Source organism: Phalacrocorax aristotelis, chromosome 11, assembly GCF_949628215.1.
Source record: "Phalacrocorax aristotelis chromosome 11, bGulAri2.1, whole genome shotgun sequence".
Taxonomy (NCBI): domain Eukaryota; kingdom Metazoa; phylum Chordata; class Aves; order Suliformes; family Phalacrocoracidae; genus Phalacrocorax; species Phalacrocorax aristotelis.
Genome location: NC_134286.1, coordinates 11,603,453 through 11,630,230, shown reverse-complemented (window position 1 = coordinate 11,630,230; position 26,778 = coordinate 11,603,453). Strand labels below are relative to the sequence as shown.

At 49.3% G+C, this 26,778-nt stretch overlaps 1 protein-coding gene across 4 annotated transcripts in view; it reads left to right on the top strand.

Annotated features, from left to right (window-relative positions):
- Window positions 1-26,778, top strand: part of ZMYM3 (zinc finger MYM-type containing 3) — a 34,486-nt gene that overhangs the window by 3,162 nt on the left and 4,546 nt on the right. For 3 of the 4 annotated variants that reach the window (XM_075106910.1, XM_075106908.1, XM_075106909.1), the window contains exons 2-19: window positions 8,243-9,139; window positions 9,848-9,891; window positions 10,275-10,347; window positions 11,172-11,463; window positions 11,891-12,068; window positions 12,505-12,717; window positions 13,306-13,456; window positions 14,027-14,142; window positions 17,643-17,729; window positions 18,059-18,209; window positions 18,790-18,962; window positions 19,386-19,551; window positions 23,309-23,367; window positions 23,933-24,101; window positions 24,704-24,819; window positions 24,973-25,147; window positions 25,708-25,854; window positions 26,664-26,767. In XM_075106910.1, coding sequence (XP_074963011.1) covers window positions 8,257-9,139; window positions 9,848-9,891; window positions 10,275-10,347; window positions 11,172-11,463; window positions 11,891-12,068; window positions 12,505-12,717; window positions 13,306-13,456; window positions 14,027-14,142; window positions 17,643-17,729; window positions 18,059-18,209; window positions 18,790-18,962; window positions 19,386-19,551; window positions 23,309-23,367; window positions 23,933-24,101; window positions 24,704-24,819; window positions 24,973-25,147; window positions 25,708-25,854; window positions 26,664-26,767 — 3,297 coding nt within the window. In that variant the 5' untranslated portion in view covers window positions 8,243-8,256. The remainder of the gene's footprint in view (window positions 1-8,242; window positions 9,140-9,847; window positions 9,892-10,274; window positions 10,348-11,171; window positions 11,464-11,890; window positions 12,069-12,504; window positions 12,718-13,305; window positions 13,457-14,026; window positions 14,143-17,642; window positions 17,730-18,058; window positions 18,210-18,789; window positions 18,963-19,385; window positions 19,552-23,308; window positions 23,368-23,932; window positions 24,102-24,703; window positions 24,820-24,972; window positions 25,148-25,707; window positions 25,855-26,663; window positions 26,768-26,778) is intronic. The other variant, XM_075106911.1, reaches the window with a different exon arrangement.

Genomic DNA, 26,778 nt, shown 5'->3' with positions numbered 1-26,778 from the left:
CGGGAAAAGGCCCTGGCAGTCAGATATGTTTGTGTGGGCAGAGGCAGCGCTGGACATGGTCTGTGTCAGGTGATGGTGAGGGATAGGATGCTCAGCTGAGTGCTGGAGAATGGTTCCTGGAGACTCTTTCTGATGAGGATGAGAGCTGCTTCATTGTGCTCTTCCCTTCCCCTGCTGCTGTGCTTCTGCTATGGCTCTTGTTCTAGGCTGTAACTTCTTTCCCTCTCACTGCTGCTGCATCCCTCAAGAAAACTTTTAATCTGCATTTTCTCACCTAACCCTGCCTATCCTAGGTTCAAAGTTGGTGATAAGAGAGTAGCTCTGTCATGATTGCTAGCCCAGCTTTACTAAAGGAATAGCCACAGCCTACACAGCTGCTGCCTGTAATGGCCAACCTGCAGCTTACAGCCCCAGCTCACATATTTGCACAATGTCTGTTTCCTTCTGCACCTGTTTGCAAGCCTGTCACTGTGAGTGCCCTTGCTTTGGACGATGCTTTGGAGGATGACAGTAAGTCATACCAGATTCCTCCACAACTATGACAGCCAGAGCAAGGGGCTTAGGCTGAACCCACAGCCTTACTTTGGGAGCAAAGCCCCTTGTGTTATTTCTTTTACAAATGTTTTTTGGTCAGTGGTGCTGGGATGCATAACCCTGATGGACCCAGGTATGTTAGCAGAAGCCTAGTGCAGAAGGGTTATGGTGAAAGCAATCCAAGGGAAGTATGGAATAGGCTACAGCTGTGACAATGAGTTTGTTAGCTTAGTGAAGGCTGTGCTAGCAGGATTTCACTGGAATTGTGTTTTAGTCTTGGTAGAGTGTTTTAAGCGTTAACTGCTTCCTCTGGTGGCGGCGCAGGTCAGGAAAGGGCAGTGCTTGAGACCATCTTCAGCAGTCCTGGCTGGCCATGGCCTCTGGTGGTGTCTTCTGGCCGCTTCCCATAAGCCTGCTTTGCTGGATCAGCCCTTGGCAGTGTAAAGAGAAAGGGGTTGGTCACTAGGCTGGGTGAGACATTGGTCTGTTCAACACAGCATTACCCGGGGCCGGTTTACAAAGCTGTGAGGTGAAGCATCCCAATGCTGAGATGCCTTTTTGGGGACCTGGCAGCAGGCACTTTGCAGAGCGACCTCAGACTGTCACCGAGGCCGAGAAGACAGCTCACTTTGCGTTTTCAATATTTTGGCTCTGTAAGGCACTTAAGGAAAATGAGATGTTTTGCCCTCAAGATACATCTTCCCTGAGACTCAGCACTCCTGCCTCCTCTCTCTTTTTTCTGTGTAGTAAGGTTTATTCAAAGAACCACGGACAGATTTAGGTTAGAAGGGACCTCTGGAGGTCTCTGGTCCAGCTAACCTCCTGCTCACAGCAGAGCTGACTTTAGACGCATTGTTCAGGGCTTTGTCCAGTTGAGTTTTGAGGACCTCCAGGTCTGGGGAGTCCATGGCCTCTTCCCAGGCTGTGGCACTCTCCACAGAAGAGTCACCTGCTGTGCCTGTAGCTTTCTGTTCCAGCTGGCTGTGGCTGCTTGTGGGAGGTGTGCAGGACTTTGCTTTAGGTTGACTGACACCCTCCTGCAGCATTTGGGCAACTTGAGGGCCATCTTTTTTTTACCACTTCCAGGTCTACTGTCTATTTCTGTCTTTCAATCAGTGTCTAAATATCATTGGGGCAGTTTCAACAGATACTGCTCGAGTATGCCATGCACCTCCATGCTTTTTTGTTGTGCTTCAGATGCCACTTCCAAAGCCTTTTTACCCACCCACTCCCTTCCCCTGTGTATAACACTATTTTGGCAGGTGTTGTCCTGTGGCGAGTGGTGAGCCTTAGAAGAAATGTTGCTTATTCATGCTATTGACACAAAGCTGAACAAGCAGCAGGAGAGTTTTGACTCGATTTCTGATTGGAGTTGGTTCTTGAGGCTGAATTGCTCTCCAGAGACCAGGCATTCCTGCCAAGACCTTTGTCTTAACACATGTAAACAAAGCAAGTTGTGTTAGAGTATACCTAGAGTTCTTGTTCCTTTCTCTGTTGTGGAGCCTTGACACTTAGTGCTTGGGGGGATCCTGGCCTTACAAAAAGATGTGAGAGTATCCAAGCAGTTTCCAACTGCTGCCAGGATGGCATTCCAGATGGATAAGCATGCTCCTGTTGGTGGTCTTAGAGTTTACTACTAGTACAGAGGTGTTGGGTTAGCAGCAAATAATGCCGAGATCCGACTACCTTTGAAGTGTTGCAGGGGGTCTCCTGGTAAACCTAATTCCAGACAATTCTGCAAGATTTCTGAAATTTGTCCTTCCTCTTGCACTTTCTTGAAGCTGAGATGAAGTTTCTGGAATGCAAGTTCAAACTCTAGTTTTGTCGTTTGCCCTTGAGGAATTACCAGGAAACTCACGGTGCAGCACCATCTGCTCTGTGTTGGAGGGTTCAGGCTTTCTTGATTCTAGGTGACTGCTATATAAAGCTTGAGGCCTGCACCCTAAACTGGTGCTCCTGCTGTAGAAAAATCTAGCAGTGGTCTTGGTACCTCCTGGCTTTGGGACTGTTAGAAAACCATTGCTGGGGTCTTGAGGTTGTTAGTGATGTTCTGGTAAGGACCTTTTTACCATCTACCAGTTCCTGTTGTGTAGGCAGTTCCAGTCACATGTGAAGACTGGCCTGAAGGGGACATGGTGATAGCTACTGCTGCTTGCACTCTTGAGAGAACCAATAATATGTTTGGAGATGAGAAGAGATGACTATTCACTGAGCCCTGTCTGCAAAGCACAAGCTGAAGAACTTGACCAGTGACATCTGCAGTAGCTATAGCTGACTTGGAGAGAGTCACTGAATGCTGTTGTAAAATCTCCAAGTCACAGAGGGTTTACATATTCCTGGGTCAGTTGTTTAACTAATCATCTATAGTGTTAATATGGAATAGCTGTTTCTGAGTTTGTCCAACTTTGACTTCCAGCTTTTCAAGTTCTTCTGTGCATTTGTATCTCTGAAGAGTTGTTTGCTATAAATCTTCTTACCTGGTGGGTTTTTTGAGATGGGTCATGTCTCCCCATTTCTCTTCAATGAACAAAATAGGTTTATCACTGGAAGGTGTTTTCTGAACCATGGTTGATTCTTGCATTACTGCGTCAGATTTTGGGGGGTTTGGTTTTTTGGTGGTGTTGGTTTTGGTTTTTTTGAACATCTCACCTCTCCCAGTGTCTGTCATCAAGTGTAGACACTAGCCAAGAATGAGACAGTAATGGTTTAATGTGGTACTGTGTGCAAGCACCACTGTACTGAATGTTACCAATGGGCTTTGTGCTCTTTGAAGACCAAGTTTGGGCTGCCAGGTGGAAGCTCGGAGAGCTGCCTTTCCAAAAATACTAGTGAATAACACAATCCGTTCTGGAGAATTTTGACTGGAATGACACCTGGTCTTTAGCAAAGTGCTTAGTTTACTGGTGATTTTTCATGAATTCATTTGCTTTAAAATGAATTAACCAATCTGTAATAAATGTTTGCGGTGCTTGAATCTGAAAAGCTATCAGCTGCCCAGATAAACTCAGATAAGTCACAGGACTGAAGTTAGTTTTTGCCATATTTGTCACTCAAGGTATAACATTGTTAATGAAGATCTGTTGACTGAAACCATGCTGGTAGGACATGATATCATTTTCTTAATATTTTATTCATAGAACTCTATCGACCACTGTTATTTTTGTTGAGAAATACTAGGTTGGGTGTTACTGTTGAGTGTTACTGTTTATTCTAAAATTTGGCACAAAAAATAGGAACTTCCTCCAGAGCTCTGCTCATGTCTTACATAACTCATAGGTAGGAATTGGCTGGAATGTTGATTTAAGTGTCTTAATTTTGGTTCTTATTAGTTAATGCTTTTTATATTTCAAATGATCTCTAATAGCAAAAAAGATAAATCCTTCATCCTTCAAAAGTCTTAAATCTGAATCCACATCCTTGAACAAAAGTCTAGGATAGGTACCCAAGCAGTTGCTGTTCCTTTGCTAGAGGAAAGCAGTAACTGCATGGCCATACTCTTTTGTGGGCAGTAGAGACTTCTGAGGTATTCATTTCATCTTGAGGGAGTAACAACAGTATTTTTCCTTACTGTCTGATTTTAATTAAATGTTTGATGGCAGCTGCTCATTTTTGTAGGTAGGCCACATATTCCCCTGCTAATAGTTATCTGAGATGTGGAAGATCTGTGCAGTTACAGCACCACTGATGTTTTTAATAAGTTAGCTGAAGTCCCAGGTTGTCATTTGGTGTACTTGAGTGTCCTGGCAGAGATGTCTCACTCTGAGCTTCCAGGTCTGAGAGGAGATCCATGTGCGTCCTCTTTGGCAGAAAGGGCAGGCCAGGTCTTGTAGTCACATGTGTCGGATTTGGCAGTTAATGTTGTGTTCTGTGCCAGTCCTGCGCTCTTGGGGAGGACCCTCAGCCATCCGATCACTTCTTTGGAAACTCCTGCATGCTACCTGAGAAGAACTCTGCTTCAGACTGTTGTGCAGGGGACTTTGATCCTTGAAGTTGATCTTCCCCAGAATCTCTGTTACTGAACACTACAGAGAGGATGGTGCCAAGTCCTAAGTAAGGAGTTTCCAAATGTCCGATACAGCAGTCATATCTGCTGTAACATGCAGGATTTCTGCCCACTGCCTTCTCTTTGTTTGGCTGAGTCGTGTTCCAGCGTACTTTCCTTGCTGCAAGGTATGTGGCTGGAAAAGAGGAGGATTTCAAGCAGACCAGTGACCAGAGCCTAGTGACTGAGCCATTCGTTGGATGATCCTGGAATAAAGAAGGTGATGACTTGTGGTGGATCACTTCAGCATCTGCCAGAAACCATAAGCTATTTTTCTTCTGTTGGAGAAAGTGAGAAGAGACTTTACCAGAGGTAAAGTGCACGTTCAGTTGGCAGCTTAACTCACTGTGAAGCTCAGCAGAAAGCCCAGATGAATCTGAATGCCTGGGGCAAACAGAAGAAGTAGTGTTTCTTACCGTGCTGCAGCTGGGGAGCTCTAATTTCCTCAGGTTGAGTTTGACTTCAGAGCAACCCACGGAGCTGGAAAGCATTGTTCTCTCCTGTTCTGAGGGCTGCCCTCTTTATCAGCTGGCAGTTGAAAGCCACTGTAAAGACTTTATTGTCAGGGAAACAGAATTGCTGTGATGGGCAGGGACACTCCTTGCTTTCCCACTCAAACTGCTTGTCAGCATCACCTCCTTAGGTCCACCCTCAATTCTAACTCCATCGGTTTTTCCAGATTCTTGTAAATACATCAAAAGTCAGCACTCATCTGCTGTGTATCGCCTTGTCACTGAGCTCTGCTGCAGCAGGTTTAATATAAAGGAAAATACTTTTAAAGGACTAAATGTTAGGCCACAGAACGTATTGCCACTGGAGTTTTTGGACGCCCAAAGTATAAATTGGTTCAAAGGGGGTTTAGGCAGGTTCATAGAGGATTTGCCCAGTACAGACTCTTAACAGTAACAGTCTCAGTCCAGCTCAAGCCAAGCAGTTCTTCAGCAGCTGATTGTTGCTTGGTCAAAGGATGTCCTGAAGAGGAATGTCCTGTTAGTTATGTTTCTTATACTCTCTCCCCAGGTATTCATTCTTGGTGTGAATAGGAGCAGGATATTTGAATACATGGTCCTTTCATTTGACTGACTGCAGCAGTCCTTAGCTTTGCACATCCTTAGATGTTTTGGGTCGTTCGTCAAAACATAAGTCGTTCTGCCAGGGGGTTTCAGACAGAGCTGATGAAAGCGTACAGGACCTTGAACACACAAGGCAAGCACTGTGCTTCCAACCAGAACATGCAAGTGAGTGGTCTTACTGTGGACTCTTGCGTCTGCAGAAAGGTGCAGACCATCTGTCCCAACCATGTTTGGAGTTGACTTAATCTGCAGAATACCTGTTCTCTTTAACACTTTTGTCGGTCAATGTTGTTGCCATTAAGTTTGTCAGAGTCTTGTCTTGCATCGCTAATGCTCTTGTGCCCAAAGCTTGAAAGCAATGTTAAGGTATACACTACTGAAGCCAATGCCTTTGGTCTATTTGTAGAGCATAAGTAGCATGGCAAGTTCATAGATTAATTGCTGCTTGCATTTGCAATTGTTACATTCTGGGAGGGAATGCACAAATGGATTTCTTATGCTACAGAATTGTTCCCAGGATCTGTTTCTACCAAGCAAAGACTAGGCCAGCTGAAAGTGGCAAATACTGTAGGAGTATGACCTCTGTGGTTCACTGCAGACTCGTGCAAAATGTCTGAAGGTGCATTTGAGGTGTAAGTTAGTCCTGTTAAGCATACCTATAAATAAACTTTCCTTATTCATCTGGGTGGCTTGACCTTTCTGCTGCTTATTGTTGTAAGGTCTGCTATCTGGGTGGGGGGCATCTTTGAGAAGGTGGCATTGTTTGTATGTGGAGTAGCAGAAAAAGAACGTGTTTATCATCTTGGGAGGGTTCTCACCTGCTTCAAATCCTTAGCACCTTTCTTTCAGATGTCTTTATTTCTGTTTCACTTTGTTCTTCTTTCTGTCACCCACCCTAAAACACATCTTAGAGCCTGGAACTGGCTCATTCTAGAAGCTTTGTCTGTAACAAAAGAAAGTGAATAGAATGACCAAAAATTTTAGCGGTAAAACTTGCTGAGCATCTCTGAAGATTACATATTCTGTGGTTTCTGTTTGTGATTGTGGGGACAGTGCTTCTCTGCCACTGTGCGACAGAGAATGTCACTGTGTTTTTAGATAAAATAAGGAGGCAAGGTCTTTGAACTCCAGCTGTAGGGTATGATTCCCTAAACTCCTGCTTAAATGAGTTTGAGAATTTGGGTTCATTCTCTGTCCAGGTGTGTCCTGTTTAGTTCAGAGTGAAGCGTTTGTGAGTAAGACTTGGTTATCCTTTCAGAGGTAATAATATAAAGAAAGAATTAATCAGCTATCACCAGTGAAATTATTGCAGGCTTCCTCCTTCATTGATATGGATGAGTTATGCCCGTAGTAAGCCTCAATAGACAAGAATACTGAATGTTCTGCTTCGGGACTTAAAACAGTGCCAAATTTAGAACGAGAAAGACCCTAATGAGGGGGGGATAGGTTGGTGCCACACCTTTTCATTCTAGTGCCTTCCTTGTAATGTCTACTTACAGCCTGTTCTGGGGACATGATGCTACTTCAAGTCTTACTCTGCCTCACCACTTGTAGACTCCAGCTTCTCCCTTTCCCTCTTCAGGTTTGTCAACCATTATCTCTTTGTGGGGGTATAATTAATTTTTAGCCAGTATTGATATAAATGCTTACTTACCTCATCTCAAAGTCTTTCCCATTCTGTCTTATGATAGTCATGTCAACCATGAGGAGCTGGGCTGTAACTTTGTCCCTCTGATGTTAGCGGTCAGCATCACATCTTCCTGTGCAAGTGCACTGTCTGTGCCCTGCAAAGTCACAGTGGTCTTTTCTCCTGACTCCATGTTGCATGCTCATGTCTACTGTGCTACTTGTTCTTCCTCTTATGACTGCTTTTAACATCATGGGCTTTACCACCTTTCTTCTTGCCACTCTCCAGAATTCCTCCTAGTTCTAAATTAAACTTTTCCAGTTGTTCTGTGTCTGAATATTAGCCCACATAGTTTTGGGACTATGCTGTAGCTGTACTTATACTATAACATGGTTTGTATCTGTCCTCTGACAAAATTCCTGCACGTTGTCATCCTGTATCTTGTTCAAGGCACAGGCTACAGAGCTGTAAAGGAATTCTTTCTGCCTCTATGTTTAAGAGAAAAGATATTTTAAAAATAAAATATGTGTTAGCTCCATGAGAACAGATCAGGAGAAAGGACATACCAGATTATTTGGGTCTGGTGAGACACAGAGGAAGTCAAGGAAGGGGGTATTACACACTACAGAACAGCTGCGTGAAGCCTCCTGAATTGGTACTCGAGTCATTTCTGATATCCCACTGTGTCATTTAGCATAAGCAAGTCTATCTGCTATGCTGTGGTGAGGTGTGTGGAGGCTGTAGAGTTCCCAAAGGTCTCCTATACTGAACTGCTGCATCTTGCTGCTGCTTTTTGGCTTTAGTTTTGCAACTTCACAAGCAGATGAGGTTGACCTGCTGGTATCCTGGTTATGACTAGCAATATTACTGGTCCTTGTTTTACTCCAGCAGTGTTCAGAAGAGTGAACAATTCATATGCTGTGTTAGACTACTTTTCATTAACTTGCAAGTCTCTCTCATTTCCAGTTCCCATCTTCTAAATGGATTCCAGTGAATTTTCGGGATCTTTGGACCCCCTCTCCTTGCCTGACAAACCACTTATTGGTGATCTCCCTGCTGACATGGAGTTTGGGGAGGATCTCCTGGGCTCCCAAACAGCTTCTACCCAGGAAGTTTCAGTTCTTCAGCCCCCTGACTGGGATCAGTCCAAGCAGATGACTGCAGATGGGGACTTGGACCTTCTAGTGAAAGCAGACAGCCTGTCTGAACTAAAGAAATCAGACAGCCTCGTTCTAGATAAGCCTAGTGTCTTAGATATGTTGGAGAAACCTGACGTCTTAGATGACCTTGATAAAACTGCTGACTTGATGGAGTTAGATAAATCGGAGGGTCTGGATGGGCTGTATAAGGCACATCCTTCCGAGGATGTGGAGGATGGACCGGCAGACTCGTCTGCCCTCTCTAGAGAAGCCCTTATTCCAGAAACATGGAAAGAGGGGGAAGCTGCACCAAAAAATTATTCTGGGGACCTAAAGGAAGATGGTGCTGCTGCTATTCCTGCACTGTCCGATGACAACACCCCTGAATCACCCCGACAGCCCATTCCTGACTCTGGGGACCTCAGCAGTAGCCCAGCCACGGAAGAAATTACAGCACAATCCTCAAGTCCACCGGTGCGCCCCCCCCAACTCAGTCTTAAACAGGCAAAGAAGGCAAGGTTGAAGGCACCAAGGAAAAGCTCACCCATGCAGAGGGAAGGGCTGGCAGGGGAAGCAGAGGTAGAGCTGAGCATGGACAACAGTACTGCAACTTTGCCACCTGAGCCCACGGAAGAAAACCAGGCAGAGGAAGGGGATGATCGTGGGAACAACTCGCTTAAAGAAAGTAGTGTACTGAAAGCACAGGAAGCCTCACCACCAGCAGGTAGGTTTTCATCTCTGCAGAACTTGTCTTCCTTTTGCTCAGGAGGTCATCCTGTTGCAACTGCTGAAGCTAGAGTCTGTTTTGTGATCCAACTTTTCCCATCGTCCCCTGCTATGGAAATTGTCAATGCTATTGATGGACTAGATTTGGGGAAAGCGTCTTGCTCACAGGGAATAATGCTCCGGAAGCTGATCCCTTGGTACACACAAGCTCTGGCTCCTGCTTTCATAGCTTTAACTTTGATTTTCAATGCTTGTGTCAGCAAGGAGCTTCCCTGATAAAGCTGTAGCTATGCATCAGCTTAGCTGACACGTCACCACTGGGTCTTTGTTGGAACTGAGAATCACCAGGAGAAGGTGTTTCCAATAGGCAAAGTCCCTCTACCTAGGCTGGCCATCCTCAGGAGATGCTCAGTTTTGGTCAGAAGCTGTTGGAAGCAACTGCCCAGCATGCCTTCCCCATGCAGGGACATCTCCCCCTTTAATGGATTCATCCCAAGCTGTGTATTTGGATCTCTAACTGCAGGTGGTGGGTTTAGGAGCTTTCCTGTGTCTGATCACCACCAGAACTGTGCTTGTTAGTCAGGACCATCTGAAGCTTCATGTGCAGACTGACCCAAAGGGTCGCTGTACTTGAAGAACACCTGTCCTCTTTTGCTGGAGAAAAGCAAGATGTTAGATGCAAGCTTATTCTGTGCTTATGTTCCAGGAGAAGGTCTGTCTGGGAAGGGAAGTGAGCTGCCAACTGAGAAGGTGAGGATAATGCAGTCAAGTATGTATGCTGCAGATGCATAGAGGGTAGCTGGCTGTTGTCAAACTCCGTGAGGGACACTGCCTGTCTTGTCACCTCTCTGGGAAGGAGTTTGCATGTCTCCACATTACAGCATAGGGATCACTCTGTCACAGGTGTCAGTTTGTCCCTGCTACCCCCAGCTGGAATGTCATTCTCATAAACCTACTTCTCCCTCTCCCCCATCCTGCCATCTCTGGTCAGGTATCCATCAAGTTTTATCCATTTTCAGCCTAATTATCAGGAAAGCAAATCCCAGAAGTTGGAACTCCACCATGATCTGGGATATTTATTCATGGTTGTCCTAGCAGATGGTTAGCCTAAGTATTTTCTGAATGTCTTCTAGGAGCAGAAAAGAAGCGAACGAGCCAGAAGATCAGAAACAACCAGGCCTGAAACTGTGAACTCCTCTGAGAGCAGTGAGTAACTAGGGCTGCTCAGTGCCTCTTTTCAGCCAGAGAGCAGGGCACAGGCTCATTGCGGGCAGGTGGCTCGTGGTGTGAGTACGGTGGGAACTCTGGAGCTTCTGTGCAGACTTTCCTCGTGAAAGGTCCCTTCACCCCGTGAGTCTTCATCCTAGGGTACTTGCCTTGCTTTCTCAGGGTACTTAGGTTGAAGGGAGGGTTGTACTACTTTTACAGTGTATGTGGACACCAAGCACAAAGTAATAGGATGAGACTCTGGGGTTGTTCCCAGGAAACCCACCTTCCATCTCCTTAGCCAGGAAGTTTCTTCCTTTGTCTCTATGGCAGCAGGCTGTCTGAAGGAAGGTTGCATTTGGGGGATTTTCCTGCAGAATTACGTGAAGTCTCTGTTCTTTGAGACATAGAGTGTCACCCTGCAATTCCTTAGTATTTGTGTGTTGCTCCTTCATTGTCTGCCTTTGCAGCTTGTGCTGGAGGCTGGTGATCCAGCTTGTTCCCTTTAAGGTCTGCTGGTTCTTGGAAGGTTTTCTGCTGTAAATGTTCACACTTTGGCCTTCTGCTCAACCTTGACAAATCATGACTTCCTAGAGAGGAATTGTACTTAAGCCCAGTTTGCATAAAGACCTCCTGACTGGTCTCCAATTCCAACAGAATATCTTTTAAGGGTTCCTTTATCATTCCACCCAGACAGGTACAAAGCATTTAGAGGGACTCCAGAAAAGTGATCCCAGAAAGCCCCAGCATGTGTCTCATGGCAGAGGTTTCTGTCTCAGTTCCTAATGAGGGATTTGAGTGCATCTTTCTCTGCTGCTTTCCAGTTCCGGTCTCTGACGAAGACTCTGATGCAATGGTGGATGATCCCAACGATGAGGATTTTGTTCCTTTTCGTACCCGACGCTCAACTCGCATGTCTTTACGCAATCAGATGGCTCAGCGAGCTGCCCGCTCTGCTGTCACCAAGATGACTTGTGCCAACTGCCGGACCCCACTGCAGAAGGGCCAGACTGCCTACCAGCGTAAAGGGCTCCCTCAGCTCTTCTGCTCCAGCTCCTGCCTCACCACCTTCTCAAAAAAACCACCTGGCAAGAAGATATGCACCTTCTGTAAAAAGTGTGTGTTCATTCCCCTTTCCCCAATCCTTCCACACTTGTGACCCCATTCACCTACCCACAGCCCTACCTGCCAGTCCCCATGCCTGTGACCCTCATGCTTCCTGTTCACACACATTGCTCCTGCCAGCTGCTGCCCATGTCTTCCTTCACACACTGCATATCCCATGCTCCCTACACCCTCTTCATATTATTGCATTTCCCTGCCTGTCCCCAGGCTCAATGCCTCATATCCCAGCCTCCTCAAAACATTCTGCATGTTCTGTCTCAGGCACCACCCCTCTGGGCTTGGATAGAAGCTGCTGTGAGACAGTTCTTGCCACCCTTTTGGGACACCTGAAAGTCCCCTGCATTGCAGCATGCCATCCTGTCCCTTCATGGCAGGACAGGTGTGTCCCTGCACTAATACATCCCCTCCTGATCCCCAGGGAGATCTGGAACACCAAGGACTCTGTGGTTGCCCAGATTGGTTCAGGTGGCTCTTTCCATGAGTTCTGCACATCTGTCTGCCTCTCCCTCTATGAGGCCCAGCAGCACAGACCAGCACCTCAGTCTGCAGATGCCTCGGACACCAGCCGCTGCAGCGTCTGCCACAAACCTGGCGAGGTAAACAAATCCCTTGTCTTTCCCATGTCTTGGAAGAGGTGCTTGTGACTTACAGCACTTGGCCCCACCTGTGACCATCACAGGGAATTTGCCACGTTCTCCCGTGGTGTGAGGCCTCAGCCCTTGAGTTGGCTTGGGCTTGCTCCCAGGTGTTTCCTCATTACTGTGAACTAGCCCTTATTCCAGCAGAAGAAAGAAGGCTTCTGCTTCTCCCTACCCTGAAGCTCATTGCTTCCTGCCACTCCACTCTCCCAGTTGCTCCACTGATTTTTGGCAAGGGAGGCTAGTCTGAATCCAGACCAGCTTCCAGTATGGCACTTGCCCAGGTTTTGGTGTAACAGCCTGTTATCCCAAGGGCTGCGGTAGTAGTGGTGCACGTGCATCAGAAGGAGGCACGTGGTGGTTTGAGGGAGTGACAGCAGTGATGTCTCTGCAGATCCAGCATGAGGTCAGCAATGGGAATGTGGTTCACCGCATCTGCAGCGATGCGTGCTTCACCAAGTTCCGGGCCACCAAGGGGCTGAAAACCAACTGCTGTGACAACTGTGGACTTTACATCTACAACAAGGGCTTGCCCCTGGAGTACCTCTTCCACGAAGGCCAGCAAAAACGCTTCTGCAACTCTGCCTGTCTCAACAGTTACAAGAAGGTGTGTGGAGTCAGCTGCCTGGGGTGCGGGGTCTCTGTGGGCACACAGCTCCCTTGCTTGGTGTGGCACAGGGCACTTTATGGCATAACAGGTGACTTAAATCCCCTTGGCCTGACAGGCTCAGTTCGACTGCTGACAAAACATTTAAGAGATTGCTGTGGGGAAACTTTGAAGCAGGCAAACAGAATTTATTTATTCTGTGTGGGCCTAGGCACTCAATAAGCTGGACTGTGCAGTGACACTGGTATATGCAGTTAACATGGGCTGGCTTCTTTTGGATGTCCCCCCAAAGCTTGGCTGGATATGTTCCTCTGTGGCCTGAGCAGGCTTCACTTAACTGTCTTGTGGGATTGCCAAGCTCTGTATTTCTGCCAGGGTACCCTTGAAATGAGAAGATGAGGTGCCGAAGGCAGCCTTTTTTTGCTACCATGACGTGATCTTGCAGAGTATAAGCCTGGCTCTGGCATCAGGTGTTCCCTGCAGGAGAGCTGCCCTGTGGTAGATACAGTAGTGGGGTAGGATATGAGGGTCGGATCTTGCAGGGGGTGATGGTCTCTCTGGCAGCTCTGTTCTGCTCTGTGTTTGCAGAAGAACACTCGGGTCTACCCGTGCATGTGGTGCAAGACGCTGTGCAAGAACTTCGACATGTTGCCCAATGTGGATCGCAGTGGCAAGATGGGCCTGTTCTGCTCCATTTGCTGCACTACCTCTCACAAAGTGAAGCAGTCAGGCTTGGTCGGTAAGAGCACCTACATACAGGGAACCAGTCACCTCTCCACTCTAACTCCTTCCTTGGTACTATTTATTGCTTGTGGATGAGACTGGAAAGAAGGCATGTTGCTTGCCTGGGGGGGAGTCCAGTGAGACAAGTGGAAGGAGATTTGGAGAGGGAGGAACCCTTGCAGCATGTAGGCGTCTTAATACCAAGAGGTAGAGTACATTGCTGTTCTTGAGAATGCAGGAAGCAGTTGTAGTGCCGTACTGTGCTGGCACTGCCCTTTTTCCATTACATGGAGTACCAGGGTGCCCAGGAATGGGTATGGTCTCTGGCTCAAGTATTGCAGCCTGTTCTGTCCAAATTTCTGTAAAGCCAGTGTCACTTCCTTGAACCACTCTGCTCGCCATCCATGTTTAACAGTTATTCTGTCCTAGCAGAATCTGGTGCTCTTAGTTTCCTGGTGTTCTTGTCCCTTGCTTTTTGATAATAGCTTGACAGACTGAGGATGAGTGAGTAGCTTGCATGCTGCCCTCAGAATCCAGTCCCACGTCCTGTGCTGCTGCCCTCACCAATTCCTGTCTGTTTCATCAGGTCCCCCTAGACCCTGCAGCTTCTGCAGAAAGAGTTTATCTGAACCCTGCTATTACAACAAGACAGACCGGGTTGTCTACCAGTTCTGTAGCCCCAGCTGCTGGACCAAATTCCAGGTACTGAAATATCCTTCATGCTGGGCTGGGCCATAGAGCTCATGCCTCCTTTCATACTTAGCAGAGTACACTCCACCTTCCTCAAGCTCCTCGGGGTGGTTCACAAGAAAGTCTCTGCTGGAGCACAGGAGTTGCAGTGACTGTAGTTTCCAATAACTCAGTCTTGGCCCTATCTCCCCCTTCCTCTCTTGGGATAAGATGGGCTGTAATTTGCTCCTGTCTATCATGTTATGCCCAATAGGACTGCAATGCAGAGCTGTGCTGCATGAGTGGATTGGGATAGTTGCCTTACAAGGGCATGAGCAAAAGCACAAGTAAGCTAGCAAAGCACAGTGGGCACCTGGTAGTGGGGTGGAAAGGGGCTGCCCTCTGAACCAGGTGTCACCAAGGGACGTAAGTCCTCTAGGATGTGTTGTCTAAAAATTTATGACCAGCTGGCCTGGATGCCCCATGTCTAATAATCCTCAGAGGCTTGACTGGTGGTTTTTAATCTTCTGATGTAAAGTTTCAACATGTGTGAAGTGTTTTTGGTATTCAAAGATGACTGGAAGAATCTTAGTTTTGTACAGTTGTCAAAGAGCAAAGCAACGCCAGGAAGACCTGCAAAACGTAGGCCAGGACATGCCTTAGGCAACTGAGAAAATTTAGAGAATCTAGAGGTAGAGAGCTAGTTACTGGAAGTTGCAGCATTTGGTTTTGGGGTTTGGGTTTTTTTTCTTGTGGTTTTTGTTTTGGGTGTTTTTTGCATGTTTTTGGATTTTCAGTGTTTTTTCTAAAATAAATACTTGATGTAGTATTTGCTGAGATAACAAATGGTGTTCATAGGGTACCTGTAGAATTGTTACATTTGTAGACTTCATAAGACTTGAATCAGAGAATAGTTTGGGTTGGAAGGGACCTTTAGAGGTCGTCTAATCTAACCCCCTGCAATGAGCGGGGACATCTTCAACTATATCAGGTTGTTCAGAGTCCCGTTTCTAGGGATGGGACATCTACCACCTTTCTGGGCAACCTGGTCCAGTGTTTCACCACCCTCGTTGTAAAAAATTTCTTCCTTATGTCTTGCCTAAATCTATCCTTTTAGTTTAAAACCATTACCCTTTTTCCTATTGCAACAGGCCCCACGAAAAAGTTTGTCCCCATCTTTCTTATAAGCCCCCTTTAAGTATTGGAAGGCCACAATAAGGTCTCCCCAGAGCCTTCTCTTCTCTAGGCTGAGCAACCCCAACTCTCTCAGCTTTTGTTCTTAGGGGAAGTGTTCCAGCCCTCTGATCACTTCTGTGGCCCTCTTCTGGACCCGCTCCAACAGGTCCATGTCTTGCCTGTGCTGCGGGCTCCAGAGGATGCAGTACCCCAGGTGGGGTCCCACCAGAGCAGAGTAGAGGGACAGAATAGCCTCCCTTGACCTGCTGGCCACAATTCTTTTTGGGCAGCCCAGGATACGGTTGGCTTTCTGGGCTGGACGCACATTGCCGAGTTATGTCCAGCTTTTCATCCACTGATACCCCCAAGTCCTTCTCCGCAGGGCTGCTCTCAATCCCTTCGTCCCCAGCCTGTATTGATACCGGGGGTTGCCCCAACCCAGGTGCAGGACCTTGCACTTGGCCTTGCTGATCCTCATGAGGTTCGCATGGGCCCACTTCTTGAGCTTGTCTAGGTCCCTCTGAATGGCATCCTGTCCCTCAGGCGTGTCAGTCGCACCGCTCAGCTTGGTGTTGTTTGCAAACTTGCTGAGGGTGCGCTTGGTCCCACTGTCTATGTCACTGATGAAGATATTAAATGGTACTGGTCCCAGTATGGACCCCTGAGGGACATCACTTGTCACCAACTGGACATTGAGCCATTGACCATAACCCTCTGGATTCATCCAACCAACCAATTCCTCATCCACTGAACAGTCCACCCACCAACTGCGTATCTCCAGTTTAGGGAGAAAGATGTTGTGGGGGACCATGTCAAAAGCTTTACAGAAGTCCAGATAGATGACATCCATAGCTCTTCCTTTTGTCTACTGATGTAGTCACTCCATCATAGAAGGCCACTAGGTTGGTCAGGCAGGACTTGTCCTTGGTGAAGACATGCTGGCTGCCTCAAATCACCTTCCTGTCCTCCATGTGCCTTAGCATAGCTTCTAGGAGGATCTATTCCGTGATCTTCCTAGGCACAGAGGGGAGGCTGACAGGTCTGTAGTTCCCAGGGTCCTCCCTTCTTCCTTTTTTAAAAATGGGTGTAATGCTGCCCTTTTTCCAGTCACTGGGGATGTCACCTAATTCACCTAACTTGAATTATTGCATAGGAAATCATCATTTTAGTGTATGAGTAAACCTGTGCATAACCTGCATTAGGAACTGCCTTGCTGGCACATCTCAGAACACACTTGTCAAAGACAAAACACTGAAAAGAGTGTTTCAAGATGGCTTCTTGGGGATCCTTTCCCAAGGATTTGAACATCTTCATCAATCTTCTGGCAATAAAGTCAATGTAAGTGTGATAAAATTTTGCAGATGAAACAGAAACCAGTGAAGTGTTAACTCATGGTGAGGTCAGAGCAGTCACAGAAAGCAAAGCAACTGGATTGTTTGACAAGACTTGGTTCCTCCTAACATGTGCTTAAACACAGTTCAGTGCAAGACCCTGTATCAGCTTTACTCAAGTAGTGTGGGAATGTAAGTCCTGGGAAAGTAAGGATTTTGAAAAGGTCCTGGGATTACAGCAGATAAGCCATTCACTATGAGCGTCTCAGTTCACAGCCACAGAGGGAAGGATTAATTAAGTTATTGCAAGTACAAGTAGAGGAACAGGGAGGTAAAGTTTGGGGGCTAGGGATCAAAAGAGCTACCTAGAATGTTGCACAGGTAGGAAGGATGTTCATCTGATGTCCACTTTATTTTCAATGTTGAAGAAAAAATGGGAGCTATGCTGAAAAAAGAGAAAAATTACATTTGGGTTTGAAAAATGCATGTACTTGCAGAGCACCTTATCTGAGGTTATCAGAAAGAAAACCAGGAAGATTACTTTATTGATAAACATATCTTTGTGAACAAGACACCAAGTGCTAAATGGCTGTTAGATCTAGCAGAGGAAGGTGGGATGAGAACAGCTGCTTGAATACTGAAGTTGCATTACCTTGAAAATAGAAACCAGTCACCTATGCTTCAAGATCTTTTAGAGGAATTCTCAGAAGAGGTATTGGAGCCCTGTCCCTTAATATTTTCAAATCCAGAGGGGCGGCAGCTTAAAAGTTTGCCTTTCTGAGAAGAACTGGACCCAGTACACTGGAAGCAAAGTGAAATTGCTCAAGAATCTGCTCTCCAGGAGCTTGAGACATTACCTGATGGACTGACTGTAAGTTGCTGACAGTGGCAGCAAGTGCAGGTCTGAGCAGCGGTAGACAGACTGCTGTGAACAGTGGAGGAGGCAGGAGGTGGTAGCACTGCGAAGTGGGTGCTCGCTGCCCTCTGTGTGCCTCTCCCTCCATGAGATTTCTCTGTCTCCTGCAGCGAACCAGCCCGGAAGGTGGGATCCACCTCAACTGCCATTACTGTCACAATCTTTTCAGCGGGAAGCCAGAAATCCTAGACTGGCAGGTGAGGACTTTCCCCCAGGGGACGTTGAGGTGGAGGCCAATCCCAGTGAGGACCTCAGGGTTCCTTCCTCTCCCTGCTCAAAGCAGAGTGCCTTCTGCAGCAGTGCTCTGAATGCCTTAGCTGCAGAGATGTGCCTCGAGACCTTGTGCTGAGTGCTGCACTCCTGATGTTCAGCAGATGTCAGAAGGGCAGGAGGAGACCACTTCTGCCAAACCCTGTTCCAGGAGAGCTGGGAACTTGGCTCAGCCCCATAGTCTTGCTCTTGCTTCCCTGAGAAATGTGGGGACCTCCTGCCAGGCTGGCTGACCTGGTGGCGGTCTCTTTGGCAGGACAAGGTGTATCAGTTCTGCTGCAAGGACTGCTGTGAGGACTTCAAGCGGCTGCGTGGGGTGGTGTCTCAGTGTGAGCACTGCAAGCAGGAGAAGCTGCTGCATGAGAAGATCCGCTTCTCTGGAGTGGAGAAGAACTTCTGCAGCGAAGGTACTTGGGGAAGGCACGGGAGAGGCAGACCCCCATGCCAGCCCATGCTGGGGGTGGAGAAGAGAGCATGGAGAGGAACAGAGGGGAGACTGTCTTAGCCAGGCCCTGGGGCAAGAGCCTTGCCATGCAGTGAAGGGAGGACTGTCGTGGGGATGGCTTGCTGTCCAGCCAGGCCCTAGGGCAAGATCTTTACCATTCATTGTGTCCTTGGGGAGGGCTTTCTCACAGCTTTTCTCTCTCTGGGGGCTGGGGAGACAGCAGGTGGCAGCTCCGCTCCTCCTGTCATCATGCACTTCTACGCTCTTGCGTCTGGGCTGGCCTGACCTGGCCTTGCCCTGCCTGCTGGGTTCCTGCACACAGGAGGTTGGAGTCAGACTCTTCCTAGAAGCATGGAGGTGAGAGATGGCAAGTCCCCATGAGGTCCCATCTTATCCCAGCCCCAGGGGCCAGTGCTGGATTGTTCCCTACAGTGTGTTGCGTGTGCTCTGTTGTCTCCGCAGACCTGGATTCTGGTCATGTTTGGGTCAGGGAGGCCCCCAGTTCATCCTGGGAAGGTTTCACTCCTATTGTTTCTCCGCAGGGTGTGTGCTTCTTTACAAACAGGATTTCACCAAGAACCTGGGCCTGTGCTGCATCACCTGCACCTACTGTTCTCAGACCTGCCAGCGGGCGGTCACCGAGCAGCTGGAGGGCAGCACCTGGGACTTCTGTAGTGAAGACTGCAAAAGCAAATACTTGCTCTGGTACTTCAAGGTCAGTATTGGCACTGGCAGCTTGTGCTAAGTGCTGTGGTGGGCACGGCACCCAGATAAGTGGGCATTGCACTGAGGAAGTTCGCACTGCTGGAGTCTGGCTGGCACTGCTGCGGAGAACCTGGCACTGCTGGAGTCCTGCCTGGCAATGACGGGACACTGCTACGGGGAAGCTCACGTAGCTGGAGTCCCCAGCTGATCCTGCCAGAGCACTGCACTGAGGAAGCTCACAGTGCTGGATCTGCGGCTAGTGCTGCTGTGAGAAGTTCGCACCGCTGGAGTCCCCGGCTGGCACTGGCAGGGCACTGCTGTGGGGAAGCTCACAGCACCTTGCTATGTGCACCTTTCACTGGAGAGTTGTGTTGCACTCGGAAGGGGTGTGGTTAGTTACTCGTTGTTTCTCTCCTGCTGATGCGGGCTTTAGGCAGCTCGGTGCCATGCCTGCAAGCGTCAGGGGAAGCTGCTGGAAACCATCCACTGGCGGGGGCAAATCAAACACTTCTGCAACCAGCAGTGTCTGCTGCGATTTTACAATCAACAGAACCAGCCCAACCTGGACACGCAGAAGGGGCCCGAGAGCCTGCTGAACAGTGAGTAGGAGGGAGGGAGGGGACCTGCATAGCTCAGTCCGAGAGACGCAGGGAAGACTGAACAGCGAGGGGTGGAAGCTTCCTGCCCAGGACTGGATGAGACGCTAGGGAACAATCCTGCACTGGCCCTTGGGGGGGAAAGGACGGAGTGGGACCTAATGGGGCTTCTCCATCTCTAACGTCTATGGTTCTATGACACACAGGGCCCAGACGGGAGGAGCCGGTGCCAGCGTGCTGCCTGTAGCTCACACTCTTAGCGAGGATACTCAGGGATTTAACATCCTCATGTTGCCAGCGGAGAGCTCGATTTACAGGGTTAGGGGACAGCGTGGTTTGGCATGATAATCCACCTGCAGCCCCACACCACCTCCGAGCTGTGACCTTCTCAGATCTCATAAGCTAATCAGGATTGGGCCAGGTCAGTGCTTGGATGGGAAACATTCAAGGAAAATGCAGGGTGCTGCAGGAAGTGGTGCTGGTGATGCTGTAGGTGGGCTCTCCTCAGCCAGAGCTGAACTTAGAACAATCTTGAGGGAGCACATGAGCTGCTGGAGGCACTCTGTCTTGCAGTGTTAGATTGGAGTCCTACCACTTGCCCAAAGATCGCTGCAGCTTTGGGGAGTTGCCAGCCCCGTGTCCCGGATAACCCCATTCTGCATTCGTGGAGTTCCAGCTGGAGAGGAGATTTTCACTGCCTGTTGCCCCATTTCCTATCATTAACTTGAGTCAGTTGCTTGTGGAAGATTGCAAAGTGCTTTGGGGTCCCTCAGGATGGAAGGTGCTCATAGTGACAGTGACAAGACATCGCTTGGCCCTCGGACACTTGTGTAGTATCATTCTGCTTGGTCTTTCATAGGCCACAATCTTCTAGGTAATCTATGTGATCTAGTTAAAATGCCTGCAGCTTATGGTGGGACTCGCTTTGGTGCATCAAGCTTCGACACATACCTGCATCACAGGCTCAGGGCTTTGCTGCCCTTCGTGGGATTTCATGAGGTGTAAAACCCTGACTAGGGTGTGCCAAGGAGGGAAAACAAAGACAAGAACCTTCTCACAAGAGACCTCATGTGCCATCTCCAGACTCTTCCTGGTTCCTCTCCTGGCAGCAGTGGGCTGATTTGCAAGACAGGAGAAGCCCTGGATGTCAGTGCTGCTTAGACAGCAAAGCAGAGCTGCTCTGCCAGAAACAGCAGGTTCCCCCAGCCAGGGGAATCCCAACCTGCCCTCCAAGAGCCACACTCCGTAACAGACAGTGTGAGGCAACGGCTCAAGTGGCAGCACACTGGAGTGACCTGGATAAGGAACTGTTGGTTTCTGCTGGCACAGGGGTGCCCAGGGGGAGTCTGCTTGATGGGGAACAGACTGTCCTGCTGCCCGGTGGAATAAGAGGTGTTAAACTTGCTGGTTCCTGTAGCTCACCAAGTGATTCCACAGCCCTAGCCATGCTGTTCCATTTGTCCACTGCTTTCAAGGCATCTTGCTTGTGAGGGACCAGTAACACTGCCTTTGGGACACAGGCATAGCAAGCAAGCTCTGCCTGCAGAGGGAAGCATGTTTCACACCATTTGGCTATTGTCTCCTTGGATCTGTGAACCACAAGACTGAGAAGTACTTTCTGTATCACCACCAACTAAAAGAGTCAGCCCCACTGCCCACCATGTCTCTGGAGGCCCCCACAAACTTTGCAGTTAGGCACGTGGGGCATCACCCTTCACTGTGCCACAGCTGCCTCTCTGTGCACCCCGTGAGGCAAAGGCAGCCAAGGAAAAGCCTGTTAGCAGTGGTGAGCACTCAGCTGAGCACAAGCTCCAGGCTGCCCCAGCAGCTGCCATTCTTGGTTAATGCCACTGGTGGCACAGGACCCTCTGCATGTTCTGGCACACCCATCCCCTGCCAGTTGTGGGATAGCTATGGACATCCTTGTCCTGGGACTGTGGATTACTGCTCAGCTTGCAAAGGACGGGTGTTGGAGCCAGGGCCTGCTGTGTACTTACTCGGAGAGCTTTCCAGCCCAGTGTGCTGCGCAGGGGATTTCAGGAGGAGCAGCTTGTCAGTGCGTGGTGAGGAGCTGCTTCTGCCTGGTCTAGCCAGGGTCTCCTGTGGACTTGGCAGATGTGTTGCCAGCTCACAAGGAGCTACCTAAATTTCAGGCCCATCTTGGGCAGAACTGCTGACTGCTTGCTGTTTCTCTTGCAGCCAGCGGTTGCCTAAAACCATTCATTCCTGTGACCTAGTGGCTGCTGCCAACCTGGTGATCCTGAGAGTGCTTGCTGATGGTAAAAGTGGCCATTCCTTTGCTGAGAACAGTCTGTGTAATGAGAGATTGAGGAGCTTCTGCCACAGAACTGTACCCAAAGACTTCTAAGAGGAACTGCTTCTGCATGGGGCTGTCCAGCTGGAGGATAGAGGGCCAGAAGTAATGGTTGGTGCAGGCAATGCCTTGACAACTCCTTGCTGGTGTTGGGATGAGAGTAAAGAGCAAGCTGCAGCTTTCCTGGAAGACTGGACATGTAGCACATGGAGCTTTGTGGCAGGAGGATCTTGTTTCCCTTATTCCTAAATCATTGACCTGTGGGGCAATCAGCTTTGGTTTTGATTCTGGTGCAGCAGAAACTGCTCATACTCTATAGCTTGTCTTTTGTTCAAGCCATTGATGTCTCCCACCTAGACCTGTTGCCCATCCACTTTGGGCTGGTCGGTGTGGGGTTCTTGGACCCATTGAGACTGTTGCAGATCCTATGGCTGAATACTCAGCTGCACACTAGGGAGCTTCCTCCAACTGGAACTTACCCATCCCCCTGTGGTGGTCAGCAGGTGGACCCTGCTGGGCCTCCAATTGCTCAAGATCTGTCCTTTGTTCCCTCGGAACAGAGGAAGTCTGCACAGTGCAAATGTCCATGTGTTGGTCCTTTGGGAGTCCAGGCCTTTCCTGGAGAGCCTGTCTTGTATGTAGGAGGTGCAAATGGACCCACCACTCCCTTTGGGTGCCAAGACCTGCTGCTTTCCTTGCGGGTGTCTCCTTCATGCACAGCCCACAGTTAGTCAGTGCTGTAGAAGGCAGTTCTTTTTCCCAGCCACGTGGGTAACCAGGGCCCATGGGAGACTTGGGTGAAGGTGCTCTTTTAGCTCATCAGCCTTTAAGATGTTCTCTGCAGAGCAAATGAGCTGTAATTATCATCCAAGGCAGGATGATATTGTCACCACCTGAGACTAGTGTCTGCCACAAGCACCTTTTACCCGCAGGTGATCCCGTCTTTCCTTACAGGAATGGACTGCATCCCTAGGGCTGGGGCAAAGCTGTCTTACTGCTTTCTGGGATATCTCAAACACTACTACTAGCTCTGTCACCTTCTTCCTAGGGATCTCGAAGCACTTTGCCAAGATATTTGTGGCAGGGAGATGGAGGCACAGGGAGGGGTCATGGCTCGGTACAGCAAGCCAATAGGCAGAGCTGGGAATAGAGCCCTGGATTCCTCTCTCTACAAGGGGCTGGGATTTCTCCTGACCTGCTGTGATGGGGATGGGGTGGACTGTAAGGGAGCACAAAATGACATGGGAATGACTTGATTTTGGAGTTGTAGTGTCTTCTGAGCTGCTAGGGCTAGAGACTGTGGAAATATTAACTGTTCCTGGAGTGGCCAGGAGCAGTGTCTGGGGAGCCTGTCCCTGCCCTCTGGCTGCTGCCACCTCCAGTCCCAGCAGTGGGACCTTTTGGCCTAGGAACTCTTGAACTTAGAGTCATTGCTTTCTCTTACAGGTCAGACTTCAGAGCCAAAACCACCTGCCCCTTCCCCACAGAAGGCAGAGACTAACACGGTAAGGCGGGTTGGAGGTAGGAGTTTGCAAGATAGCACAAAGGGGTTGTCCCCAAAGAGAAGACAGATCTGCCATTGCTCAAAGAGATTTCATTCTTCTACAACCAATGCATTTTACGATGTCTGGGTAGTGGGAGCTGCTAAGAGCTGCTGGGGAGGGCAGCATCAGCATATCTCCTGCAAGGGGGAAGAATAACTATTCCCCAGGAATTGATGATGGGCTCCAGAGCAGCCTGCCATTGGCACTGGCTCCTCTTTGCACAGTGCTCCCGTGTGCCTGGGTATAGTCATCCCAGTGTGTTCCCCCCTGCTCTGTGGGACAAGCGTGACCAGTGCAAGGCTCCCTGCTGGCTGCTGCAGAGATGCCACACAGGCTTGCTGCCTGCCAGGAGCAGCTTGGCAGTCCTTCGGCCAGGTCTGACTATGGGAATGTCTGCATGTACGTGTGTGTGTTGGGGACTGACAGGCTCCAGGAGGTGCTTTGGGAGTCTCTCCAGCTCCCTGGTTAGGAAGAGGTGGTGCTGCCTTAGGTGGACACCAACCTCTTGCTTTCTGCATTTCCTCAGCTGTCAGCAAAGACCTCCTCAGCCCAGATGTCTCCAGCTGCGCCACCTCCCCCGCCCCCTCCAGTTCCACCCACCCCTCGGAAAAACAAAGCTGCCATGTGTAAACCACTGATGCAGAACCGGGGTGTTTCCTGCAAGATAGAAATGAAATCCAAAGGATGTCAGACAGGTAGGAAAACAAGACGTAACTGCAGGATTACAGGAACATTTTGGAAAGGCAAGTGGCACGTTCCTGCTCCAGATTAAATGTGAATCCAGCTTGAAATGCTGTACAGAATGGTTGGGTGTTTGGCACTGTGCTGAGGAGTCTCAGAGCAGTGCAGGGCACACACAGCAGGGCTGGAGGTAGGGAGCCCATTTCTTCCAGCAGCAAAAGGATTGATGCAGAGATCACTGTAGCATGATCCCACCTCTTGTGGGACAACTCCTGTTCCTCTAGAGACCACCAGCTTGTCTGAGGGGCTGTCTGCTGAGCAGGTTCCAACAGTGGCTGCTGTTGGGCGTGTGTGTGTGTGGTCTCCAGCATATGCAAGGCAACTAGACCTTTCAGCAGGACCATGTAAAAGCAGGGCTTGCACCTCTGGCTAAGGCAGGGCTTAGCTGTTGCAGGGCTGTTTGGCTTGCTGCTGCTCCAGCTCTGCCCATGAGTCACAGAAGCTGGTGGCTGGGAGGACTGTGGTGCTGGATGGCTGGGGGCATGGCAATGTGCAGCGGGGCTGGGTGGAGGAGCTGCTGGGAGCAAGCTCACTGATGTACTTTTGCTCTTGTCAGAGGCTGACTGGAAGCCCCAGGTGATTGTGTTGCCAATCCCTGTCCCGATCTTCGTGCCTGTGCCTATGCATATGTACTGCCAGAAAGTACCTGTGCCTTTCTCCATGCCTGTCCCGGTAAGTGACACACTACCCGCTCATGTTCTCTTACTGTCTCAATCCTGCCTCGCTGTAGCCTACCTGCTTCTCTCTTCATCCTCTTCTCCTGCCTCTGCTTTTACGTCAGTCAGCTGAGTGTCAGTTTTCTGCCTGGTGTGCTGCTGTCGACAGGTGCCTGTGCCAATGTTCCTGCCCACCACACTGGAGAGCACAGATAAGATTGTGGAGACCATTGAGGAGCTGAAGGTGAAGATCCCCTCCAACCCCCTGGAGGCTGACATCCTGGCCATGGCTGAGATGATTGCAGAGGCTGAGGAACTTGACAAGGCCTCCTCAGACCTGTGTGGTAGGTTCTGCCATGGCTTGTTCTGGTCCAACAGCTGGGATCATGTGGGGTTTGCCGGCTCATGGAGCTAGAACATCTGCCTGGATTGCAGCTCCCCCAAAGCCTTTGAAAAGGGAGCAGGGAAGAGCAAATCCTTGACTTCTTCTGGGAAGTCAAAGAAGTCAGAAGGGAAATGCTGCAGCAGGGAGCAGTGTCTGCCATTGTCCCTTTTGGGGTGCCAGTCTTGTGGCACATGTGCAGCACTGTTAGTTTATTCAGGTGGCTGTTCAGGCTCTTACCTAAAGCAGCTTCCCAGTCAGAAGACTAGCAGACCTGACCTCAAGGTCTTTTTACCTGGGGGCTGCATTCCTCAAGGCCCAGTGACTAGGGCTGTGGCTGGGAGAGGACAAACATCCAATGTCTTGCTGCCCAAGGATAGCTGGGCAATACAGATGTTATGTGGCTGCTCTGAGCACAGGGCTATGCTGCAGGGAGCCTGACTTCGTTTTCCAGGTATCACAGGAAAAACAGACAAAAGACTTTCTTAAAAGTTGGGTTTATGATCTGCTTTTGCATTGCAGACCTGGTGAGCAACCAGAGTGCAGAGGGTCTCCTGGAGGACTGTGATCTGTTTGGACCAGCACGGGATGATGTGTTGGCTATGGCTGTCAAGATGGCAAATGTCCTCGATGAGCCGGGCCAGGACCTGGAGGCTGACTTCCCTAAGAGTAAGAGCTGGGTGAAGCAGGCATGCAGGGCTGCTCATGCTGCAGCAGGGTCTTCCCGCTGCCCTCAGCCAACCGTTGCCAGCAGCATTAAGAGCTGTGTGAACTTACCTCCCCATGCCCTCTGACCAGGCTTGAGGCCAAGAACTGAGAGTCTTGCAGATGACTGCTCGCAGCAGGGGTGAGGAGACCACCACCTTTGAAGGAGTGTGTGTTTGTCTAGACTAATTGACCTATTGCGGAAATAGATCTGCAGAGAAGGGGGAATAAGTTGATTTTAACAGCACAAAAAGCAGTGCTGGTGGGCTTAGGGATAATGACTCCAGAGGATCCAGCAAGGTGAAAGACCGGGACAGGGCATGACATCCTGGGAGCCGGCAGAATTGCCAAGTGTCCATTAGCGGGCAGAAGGTGGAAGAAGAGGCAGGGACTTGGAGGAGCACAGCAGTACTGAGGCAGGATGCTAGCAGCAAGGGACAGAGAATTGGGGTGCCTGTGCCAGGCTGTCCCCAGTTCTGGCCTGGCACAAGGGGATGAGGAATGTTCCTCAGGTTTTAAAAAACAAACAAACAAACAAAAAAAAACCCCAAAACTGTCAGAGGGAAGAATGTGGGGTTCTGGTTAGTCTGAGGGAAAGCCTAGCACCATCTGCCAGAGCTGTATTTCCTTTGTGGGGCTGTGGCTGAAAGTTCGTGCTGGGCAGTGGTGGAGGGTGTGATGCGTTGGGCTGTGTGTTCCCTCTTCATCTTGCTGTAAGAACCCAGCTAGCACAGAGGACAGGATGAGAAGTGTCTGCCTTTGTTTCCTTTCAGACCCTCTAGACATCAACCCCAGTGTGGACTTCCTCTTTGACTGTGGGCTTGTGGGACCAGATGATGTGTCCACAGAGCAAGATCTGCCTCGTGCTGTCCGAAAGGTGAGCTCTCT